At 35.3% G+C, this 10,463-nt stretch overlaps 2 protein-coding genes across 2 annotated transcripts; one reads left to right on the forward strand and one right to left on the reverse strand.

Annotated features, from left to right (window-relative positions):
• The first annotated feature begins 1,425 nt into the window (after nt 1–1,425).
• On the forward strand, nt 1,426–7,566 carry LOC145233236 (prostasin-like). The gene is made up of 7 exons (XM_080097928.1): nt 1,426–1,585; nt 2,926–3,008; nt 3,499–3,620; nt 4,978–5,111; nt 5,716–5,880; nt 6,376–6,530; nt 6,953–7,566. Exons 1-7 carry the CDS (start codon nt 1,504–1,506, stop codon nt 7,127–7,129), a joined length of 918 nt encoding a protein of 305 aa, XP_079954054.1. The 5' UTR covers nt 1,426–1,503; the 3' UTR covers nt 7,130–7,566.
• Nucleotides 7,567–7,771: 205 nt separating this feature from the next.
• Nucleotides 7,772–10,142, reverse strand: LOC145233161 (uncharacterized). Its single transcript, XM_080097830.1, has 4 exons — nt 9,880–10,142; nt 9,013–9,286; nt 8,608–8,771; nt 7,772–8,396 (listed from the first exon to the last, which is right to left on the reverse strand). Exons 1-4 carry the CDS (start codon nt 9,993–9,995, stop codon nt 8,252–8,254), a joined length of 699 nt encoding a protein of 232 aa, XP_079953956.1. The 5' UTR covers nt 9,996–10,142; the 3' UTR covers nt 7,772–8,251.
• Between the last annotated feature and the right edge of the window lie 321 nt (nt 10,143–10,463).

Consider the following 10,463-nt stretch of genomic DNA (forward strand, 5'->3'; position numbering starts at 1 on the left):
GGTTCGCTGGTTTAACCGACGTGTATTAGCGAAATTAGCAATCTCTAAATATACCTGAAGCACCTGTGAGATCGGCATGTTTCCGGATCTGTTCTGTTAAATTTCGCAATAAACTGGATTTTTAAATAAAATTTACGTAATGTTCAGCTTTAAACATTAGTTTTGCTTAGTTAACTTTATTACTTTGAAAATTTTTACAAGCATAAAAGTTTTTGTAGCTATTTTCCATCAATCTGACAAGTAACAAACTTTACCGTAGGACTTGATCACCTAATAAATTGTTTCAATGTTTGATATATTTAGGCAGTTTGTTAAAAAATAAGTAACTTTAAAACTCAAAACTAAGTATAACCACGCGACATTTTGGCAAATCACAGAAATCAAAGATTAGTTTTCAAGATGAAATATGTTTGTCCAGAATTTTCAATTTTCCGAAAGCAATTCGTCGATTTTCAGATTGTATCGAAAATAAATAGTTCGCTTTAATGTTGAACCTCGTGCAGTGCAGGGAATTGCCTGAAGCGCTTAACGCACACGCGCCAGTTTTCATGACGAGCTTATAAATAGCAATACTCGGCAAATCTAGTCAGTCTCCTGAAGTAGTGTTGGTGAGATTGGAGAATTCAGAATAATTTAGCGGGGAATCGGACGTTAATTCGCGGCTGGTTCGTGTAAACTTCCAGGTGGTCTTTGTAATTGGAAAAGCGTGCGCTTTAACGTGAATTTAAATGGTAATTTCCTGTAATTACCAGCGATTAATCGTAATTGCTACAAATTTGTGAAATTGCCACTCAAACCTGTTAGATTATGTTGCAATTTTTATTTGCTATGACAGATGTTTGAAAAAATATTTAGCTTTTTCGAAGAAGATTTTAAACGTTTGTTTTTGTTTTGTAATAGACATTCTGCTTAGCGAAGGTTTGTTATTAGTTAATGAAAAGTTATATTAGGCGTTGCTAAATGTCATGGCAATTTCAACGTGGTTTCAGTTTTGTAATTTCTCGGAAAATTGCTTCAATTAGACGGTTATTAAATAAGGAGTGATCAACCTGTGTCAGGATTTCAGTGAAAGAAAACGTTGTCAGGAAAAGTGTTTATCCTTCAAACGAGTTTTAGTTTGTATTCGAGAAAGAAAGTGATACTAAAGGTTGAAGAAACCTGTTGAGTGTTTAAACTCTTTGTATTTGTATTCGTTTAAAGGATTATAGAAATGCTTGATTATAAACACATGTCAGTTATTTAAATGCAATTGCAATGTTTTCAAGTTTGGATAGTTAAGAGACGTTATACGTACCCTAAAACTAAAGTGTGGCTATTTTAGATTATTGACTTTAATTAAAGAAGATTTGCTTACAGACAAAAGCGTTAGACAACAAATTGCATCAGTTAAAATTTATCAATTTATTTACTGTTTTTTAGTTGACAATCGACGATAAGCTTTGTGCAGAGGCTTGGAGTAATTTTAATTTCTTAAAACTTGTTTGTGACAAAATTTGTGGAAGTATGATTGTGACGTCACTCGTGCAAACGTCAGTTGTTGTCCTGGCAACTATTTTCCAAGCATCGGCCAATAGGAGCACGATACGTACGTTTTATTAGTTCAGGTTGTAAATTTTAAACGCGTATTTGATGTCTACATATCATTTACCGATGAGTATTAGCTTGTAAAGACACGAATATTTTATACGACATTTGTTACACCCAATAGTGATGTCTGCTTAACAATTAAAAAAACACTCGTTGAATATACTAATGCAGTGGTTTCCAACTTTTTCGACAAACTATTTAAAACCTTTTCGTTCCTCCCTAATATACTGCATGGTACCTAAATGCCAAACCTTACAGAGATCATTCAAAACTGGGGCTTCATTAACTTTACAAGATATATTCCCAAACCTCAAATGTTTATTTACAAACCACCACATGTAAACATTGAAAGTAAATTCCTCCTTGTTTGGGACTATACTAGCATATTTATTTTTAATAGTCACAAAGTTACAAAGGTTTGGATCTTAAAAAAATTGTCAACCAAAAAATACGCAATATTGTGAAGGAAACCAAATTCTTAAATCAGTCGTCTGCAAAAACATAATCGAGCCTAATTGTTTCAACTTAATTTAAGTAATCTTTGTAATTGAGTGGCAAAATTCTTATCCCAAACCGCACCCTGATGGTTCGGATCAAGCAAACTTTGCCCTTCTCGTTTTTCTTCATTCCTGGCTTTTGATTGGCTTCTGATAATTCGCGCGGTTTTTCCGTGACCTCGGGTCAATTTGAAGGTTAAAGTTTCAGGAGAAATTCCTTGAAATCGGATAAACTTTTAAACAACGGCTCGATTTCGTGCAAATACTCCAAATATTTGAAGTACCTTTGGAATATAGGACTTTGAAACCTGCTTTAGCGGTTTGGTTTATTGCGTTGCTTCGGGGGTACGATTTATCGCGTAGTTTTGTTTAAACCAATCAAAATTGAAAAATTACTTCCATATTACGCATTTAGGAATTATTATAGTTTGTCCGCTTCTTCAGTAACAGATAAGACTGCAAACAAATTAATTTTATTTTCTGCTGTAAGTACAACTATATGAACAAATGGTTTTCAAACTTTAGTTATTTTTTGTTTGTTTCTTTTCAATTTTCTCGACCAATTGCGCAGGCCGAGCTAAAAAATATTTCCGCGGCATAACTTAATAGTCAGTCACACTATGTGACATTAAATACGATCGTAGAAAGAAATCTTAGCGGTTTGCCAGAAATGAGCTTTGCAAAGGCCAATCCCATCAATACTGGAATACATTAAATTTTATTACAATAGTGCAGATTATTAACCCAAAAACTCTTCCATACACTAGGTACATTTGCGAATTTTGTGAGGTAAATAAGAGATTATTTATTTTGCAACATTTGATATTTTGTTCATGTTTAGAATGTGGTCGGACTGGTGCTTCAGTAAATGCTCGGGTGAGCGGAGGATCCGAACCAAAAAGCTCTGAAGACTGGCCCTGGATCGTGAGTAACACTTAAGTTGTTACACTTACACTTATAATAGCTCCAGTCGAGATTTTTACCAAAATTTTGCTTCGTCATGATGCCTGTTTATTAGGCCTTTGACGAATAACCGTTACACTAATTACACTCGCTTAAAAGAATCTGCTAAATACAAATTCATCTTAAACCGCTGTTGTTGTTATTTGTAAAATAATTGCAATGTTTTAATAAAAGTGCTTTGCCAAAATCCATAGCTCCTGTGAAAATATATTTAAGTTCTGCAACAAATGAGTCCATAAACTTTTATTGAAAGGTGAAATTGCGACGTAAATATTTCCGAACTTGATGCCAGGCCCAAATCAAGCATGTCTTATTCAAACTTATACCCGAACTCAAACCCCAGTCTGAAGCACGCCCAACTTCACGATATGCCCCGAATACACATTTTCAGTGGTTTTGTGGATTTTTACACTTCACCACTTCAATAGTAATAATTGTTATTTGATTTTAGGTGACTTTGAACACAGGACCTTACTTGTTTAACCCTCCTCGTTCGTGGAATCTTGGACATGACTGTGGAGGAACGATTGTTCACGCACAATGGGTGATTACCGCAGCTCATTGTCTCGACGAGTAAGTTAACTTTGTCCAAACTAAATTTCACATCGAAATGTTTGAGGTCGTGTACATTAAATGCTGTTAAAGTTTACCTGTCAGCTTGTAAACGATTTTGATTTGTGTACTGAATCCTTTACTATACTGTTTCTGCTTGCTTTTTTCCACTACTTTGTTTAATCACTGACGACCCTGTTTTCCATTAATGCGTTTCGGCTTGTTGCATAACGACACGACATACGGCAACTTTCAGTTTTCGGACTGTCGCCTGATTGTCGAAAAGACAAAAAAGTACATTATCTGCAGCTACCTTATAATTTCATGACCCTGTGGTTTAATGAAGTCGTTCTTATGGTTGGAAATATTGGAAAGTAAAAACTATTTTCAATCGATTTTATAGACAGCCGATTAGCCGTTGGTAGAAAGCCAAAGATTTTTTAAAAGATTGTGTATTTACAGACGTAAATGTTTTCAAATATAAATCAAACTTTTAGTGTGAGCAATTTACATGTTTTTTATATATTTGCGCAATTTTATGTAAAAAAATCGTTGCAAAAGTGGTTTTAGTAGCTACTTCAGTGTTATGTCGCAAAAGAAATGTCAAAAAACAGAAAATGACAAAATTGAGGCACGCAGGCAAATTGTCAAATGTCCAGAACCCTGTTATTTGTTTGATAACAAACCTAAATTGGTAAAATTCGGGGCGTTGTTTGCGATTCGTGACAGATTGAAACCTTTTAGGGGCTTTGAGGGTTAGTTTTCCTGTAAATAGGAATGTTATTGCAGATAATAACAACACACTTTGCTAGTTTAAACACTTGTCGGTTGTAATTTGACTCGTTTAATTCGAAAAGTGAAAAAAATCCTTTCATTTTTACTGCAATAAATAAGTTTATCTTTCGACCTGGTAAAACTGTTGACCAGACCGTGTGGGTTTTCTATTCCAAATTATTTCCAAAATTATAAATTATTTCCAAATTAAATAGAACGTAGTCATTTTATTAACCAAACGTTTCTACAAAAACAATTCAACCTTTTATCAGTGTGGTGGAATTGATTGGCCTTTTCTCCATTCCCTTTCATTTCCCTGTTTCCGCTTCTGTATTATTCATTCTTCACTAATGATGACATTTGTTGTTGTTTTTTCGATACGCTTGCTTAACAAAATGTCTGCGTTTTATTCGACATCGCTGGCAATTTTGTTCCAAGTAAAGCTATGTTGTACAATTATTTTTCTGTTGTTTTTTCTATTTGAATAAGTTTGCGTCGTTTAAATATTTCTCTGTCGCTTTTCTGTTTCAATAAGTTCATGTTGTTTAATAATTTATCAATTATTTTTCTATTTGAATAAGTATTTGTTTATTATTCCAAACAGCGAGAACAAAAAGTTTCCCGAGGTAACTCCTGACTTCTGGACCGTGACGGCTGGGGTGTTTTCCCGTCACGTGACCACAGCATCGGTTCAACGTTGGCAGACGAAGAAAGTTCTCAGATACATACGTCACAAAAGTATGTCACATCGAGATCGTATGAACGTGTATGATATCTATGTTTCCAGCCTAATAATTAATCGTGATCAACTAAGACGAAAGCTAACAAGGCAATTTGATCACTGCTTATTGTTTGTCTATTTTTGACTGAAGCGTTTGATGGCATTTAAATTTAAATGTTTAATGGCATCTAAGTTTATGAAAAAACAACTGCATTGTCCAACATGAATATAAAAAAACAATAGCAAACTGGCAACATTGTAATACATAAATGTTACGTTTTCGTTACTTACTGCCATGTTTTTTACTTTGGCCTTGTTGTTGGAGACGCATAAAAATGTCAACATACTTTAAATATCAGATTTTTTACCCGCGGTCAACCATTAATAAAAGGAAACTTTAAAGAGCAAACATATTTAGAGTATGCAGAATTTATGTGTATTAAAAATTAAAAACTTAAACTTTTGTGTAATATCAAATCTTAAAAAACTTTCCACGGTTTTGCATCGAACAAAGCTTTCAGTCTCTACCACTTCGTTTGTTTTTATGTTCAATTTCATCCCAACATCTAGGCGTGAATTTTTAAAAAGCAATGATTTCTCAAATTCGAAATATTCCTGCAGATTTCCGAGACGAGGGTGGAGCCCAACATCACGACATTGCGCTGCTCCAGTTAAAAACTCCATTCGTGTTCAACAACTTTGTTCGTCCTATTTGTCTTCCATACTTCCGAGCTACAAACCCTGGCGTCCACAGCAGATGTAAAACTGCTGGATGGGGAATAACCTGTAAGTAGGATAGAAATCATATTGAGTTGGGTTGAGTTTGTTTCGTCGGTGATTAAAAAATGTACAGTCACATAAAAATAATCCCAATTACAAAATAACAAATCAATCATGGCGAAGACATGTGAAACCTTACAGCATGATGTAAATAAGTTGGAAGTACATTTTGAAAATGCTCAAAAAAATCCTGTATAGTTTTTCTTCAGTCTTTCCAAATGCGCCACTTTTCAGCAAACTATCTTTTTTTATAAAATCTCAAATTTAGAGTCTTTTTCCAATTGATACGGGGTCGCTACCTTTATTTTTAATGATGTAAGATTAACGTAATGGTTACTTTGGTGATGTGGAAACTAAATTACAGAATAAAATAAAAAATGTGGTATTTCAATTTAAACTTTTCGTTTTTACGAATGTTGTCTTTTTTTACCAATTTTGCCTTAATAAATATAATATTTCCCAATCTTTTCGGTTCAAACTGAATTTGTTTGTTGTTTTTAGCTGAAAACAGCAAAGTGTATTCCCTGCGACTGCAAGAAGTCCAGATTCCAATCATCAATTATTCGACTTGCCGTCTGGTTTACCCCAATTCCGTGCAACGCAAGGAACACTTGTGTGGCGGGGAATTTTACTACGGAAAAGTGGATGCATGCAAGGTAAGTTTACGACAAGTTGTCGTGGATATAACCGTTTGTGAACTGTGTGTGAAAAAAACATTTCCGTTGAAATTCTACCATACAAACAGTAATCAGTCAAACATACATTACAAATCTACCCATAACCATAAGCACCAAGGAAACCAGTTGTACCATGCACACAGGTACATGTTGTCCATCACCACTTTCGGTTTGACATAAGATCAATTTAGGGTACAAAGGCAGTCTTGATATTTTTTTTAAATAAAGAAATGAATGTATTAATATGCTTGGGAGATTCGACATAAACGCCTTCAATGGGCCTGGCGTACTATAATTTATGAATGAGTGTGCCGTGATCGCTGGTCTGCAAAGACGCTTCAGGGCTGATCCCAGTTATGAATTTATTCATCTTAGCAGCCAATTTTATTATTTTATTCCAGGGCGACAGCGGCGGTCCTCTCGCTTGTGAACTAAGTGACGGAAGTTGGTACTTGGCTGGAATTGTATCTTGGGGCGTTGGATGTGGTCGAAAACATGCCCCAGGAATTTACACAAATGTGAGATCCTATGAGCAGTGGGTGCTCAAAAGAATAGCGTACTACAGTTACAAAACATAAAGTACCGTTTTTGTGTTCTCTGTCGATTTTATCTTTTGACAAGCCTGCAAGTTATATTGTAGCCTACATTTTTCATCTTCATGCAAGGCAGTTATTTATCATTTTAATTATTTATCATTTTTCATTTCACTTAATTAACTAACTATCACCATTTGAAACGTGTTGCCCCAAGCGGACAAAAAAAATACTTTGGTACGAAATCTTTAGCTTGTACGAGATTTCTTTTTATCTTTTAGATGAGACTGCTTTGTTTTGAAACAAGCTTCCATTCTTGCCACTAACAATAACATAACATTGATGTCATAATGGTTATTGTTTTGCTTTATTTTGTGAACTTATGACGATTAGAGTTTCAGAACTCTTGAATTGTTTTGTGATTTTTTTACTGTGATTTGCGATAAACGTGTTCGTATCAATAAAACGAATCTCCCGACTTTTTTTTTATGTGTGGATATTGCCAACTTGTATTAAACTCAAGCCATACAAAACCAGTAAATATTAAAGTAAGCGTCCCTGTGAGCTTGTGGGCGCTAAAATTACATTTTGGCGTTTGGAAGTAGGACAGTGACAACGGAATTTGGCCATATATCTTTTTATTTGTCAGACATAAGCAATTTTGTAAAAATTGTTTGCGATGCAGACCACTTCTAACTGATGGTGGGATTCAAATTTTTTGTCAGACGTATCTATTACAAAAGTCATATGTTTCAGCCAGTTCTGTGGCAAAATTTTATAGACAGTAACCAGTAATGCTAACCAGTTCGAACCGCATAAAAATTCGTGAGACGGTTCTGTAGAACGGGTGCGAACCGACTGAATCCCAACACTGCTGCTAACATAATTTGGTGTGATACACTGATGTCAGTGTATAACGCTGAAAAGGGGAGTGTTTTGAAATCATGAAGCAGTTAAGAGTTGGTACAAAACATGAAGGAAGAAAGGCACTGTTAGAAACCTTACAATAAACGATATAGTGCATTAAAAATATTTACAAAATGTTGACATACACACCAAGCACAAGTAATAATCCCGCAATATTACAAATTACATCTTCTTGTTGATGATTGCTTTTTCAAACCATGATTTTTTGCTCTTTGTAGTTTAAGACAAGTTGAAATAGTCTCACAACAGACCCAATCGGCTTTTCCCGCCTTTTCTTGACCCCGTCGCGTTTCTTGACCTCAATCGTGGAGTTGTTTCTCGCGAAAATATTTCCTTTGGTGTAAGTTCGATTTCAAAATCCCGCAGAATTCGTGTTCGTATATATCTGTGAATGAAGAATTAAAATTACCAAAACATAGGGTCAAAATAGTCAAATACAACAACAATAACAGCAACAGCTACAAAAACAATAACAACTGTATGAAGAAATAAAATTACAAACAATTTTCAGTGGAAGAGACACAAAAACTTACAATTAACAACATTGGAAACTGAAACAACAACAAAAAATTACAGAAACAAGAACAATAGCAAACCTCGTGTTTCTTGCTTCTTTCCATGCTCGAGATATTGGTCGACTGTCAGGGCTCGAAATAAGTCGACTTCTGTTTCTCATTTCGAGCTCTGTGCTTGCTTCCAGTCCGTTCACCAACACAAGAATGTCAGCCATCTTTTGTTCGGCATTTTCCCTGTTTTGCATCTGACAAAAATAATTTTAAGGTACTGCTCTTTACTGTCGTCTAGCGGCCATATTACTGTGTGTGTGTTTAAGGTTAGCTTTTAAGAAGTTGTTGAACCATTTAGCAGAAAAAAATACGTCATTTTGCGGTAAAAATATCGAAATTTTGTGAACAATAAATTTTTTTGTGGCAAAATTAAAAAAATCATAAAAAGTGGGTTTGATAATTGTGTGTGTTGCCTCTACCGCCCCCAAGTGTTACCTCTTCCTTTTCCAGCTTTGCGACAAACTCTTTAACTCTCTCACTCGCTCTCCTCTGTTTCTCGTGCGCTTTCAGCAGGAGCCGATAATTCTTCCTCCTCCTGTGCTCCTCCCGCTCTTTCATCAGGAGCAGAGTGGGATCCGTGTCACGTGACATCTTGCGCTCGTTTCGCTTCATCAGTTCCTGACGTTTACGCTTCGTCTCATCCACTATGGCTTGCGCGAGTTCTCGCCGTAGGAGGGCGCACTCGTTGTTTGTTTGTTGAATGTCAAAACTGGCAGAAGCAAGATGATACTTGATTGACCGAAAAAGCAATCTTTCTTAAGCAAAAGTTGCGTGGATTTAAATTTGGGTAACAAGTTTTGTTTTAGTGATGCTCCGAACCCGCTTCAAAAGGTAATTTTACCTTTATGTTGAAATTTCAAATGATCTTTATGTTGTTCATGTAGGTAAACTCTATTATGACACTCCAAAATCACTTCCACAAGTCGTAAGCTTTACTAAACTTCGGACAACGTTAAATATTTTGCTGACAGCGTTGCTCGTAAGACATCATGGCCCGTATTTTTCAGATGCAGCAACAAATTAGTCAATTAAGGTTGTATTGGCGATATTGTGTGTTTAGGCATTAACTTCATACAATAAAAAAGTTCGGTTTCGGCCGAACTTTCAAACTTCATACAATCAAAGACATTGAAAAACAGCGTATTTGACCGAAATGTTTTGGCCAACCGTTTTAATCACTAGTTTAAAGGACTCATTGCAAGTTTAACTTCTCGCCTGTTGTGTTGTTTCGTTTTATTTTATCGGCGCAAAAGACAACATTTTCGTAATCTCACCAAAATCTGCAAATATTTATTTTCTCACCGATATTGTGCGTTGATTCCGCCGTAACCTTCAATTCTTGTCGTCAATCTTTTTCTTTCTCTGATATTTTCTTCCTTGGTTTGTTTCATTATGTCTGGCCTCTTTCTTCGATTCATTTTAACAAATATTTTTTGGCTACTTTTATTTGCTTTAAAAATACTCTGTGCTTCAGAAAACCTAAAACGCTACAAAACAATTAACACTCAGTCCAATGTCGATGTAAAGGTATAATCTCGGTATTGCAGTCAGTTCATGGTACTTTTACCTCTGTTGAAACATTTTTCTCGTAATGGTTAAAACTTGCAGATTCTTGTTGTTGCCTTCCATCCAAAATAAATATTTGAAACTATTTTAGCACACGCCTCAACAAGTTTTTATCAACTACACTAAATGTTAGCAGTCGTAATATTATTTACACTTCTCCTTGGGATAACAGACTTTTCGTATTCTCGGGGTTTCATTCACATCGTGTGTATTAACTTCTCGCTGCAGATTAACACTTCAACTTATCTCTCTGTTGCGTCACACTCCCTTTGTAACCACACAATGGCAAGAGAAAACACGCGGTTTAAACATCGCAAAGT

This window comes from Phallusia mammillata, chromosome 6, assembly GCF_965637545.1.
Source record: "Phallusia mammillata chromosome 6, kaPhaMamm4.hap1.1, whole genome shotgun sequence".
NCBI lineage: Eukaryota > Metazoa > Chordata > Ascidiacea > Phlebobranchia > Ascidiidae > Phallusia > Phallusia mammillata.

Bases quoted from the DNA above. Each gene is read 5' to 3' on its own strand.
- LOC145233236 (XM_080097928.1), top strand. From the start codon at position 1,504: ATGATTGTGACGTCACTCGTGCAAACGTCAGTTGTTGTCCTGGCAACT. The intron at 1,586-2,925 runs GTACGTTTTATT...GTTCATGTTTAG, and splicing joins GGCCAATAGGAGCACGATAC to AATGTGGTCGGACTGGTGCT. The intron at 6,531-6,952 runs GTAAGTTTACGA...ATTTTATTCCAG, and splicing joins GAAAAGTGGATGCATGCAAG to GGCGACAGCGGCGGTCCTCT.
- LOC145233161 (XM_080097830.1), bottom strand. From the start codon at position 9,995: ATGAATCGAAGAAAGAGGCCAGACATAATGAAACAAACCAAGGAAGAA. The intron at 9,287-9,879 runs GTGAGAAAATAA...TGCTTCTGCCAG, and splicing joins GGAATCAACGCACAATATCG to TTTTGACATTCAACAAACAA. The intron at 8,772-9,012 runs GTAACACTTGGG...TATTTTTGTCAG, and splicing joins CAAAGCTGGAAAAGGAAGAG to ATGCAAAACAGGGAAAATGC.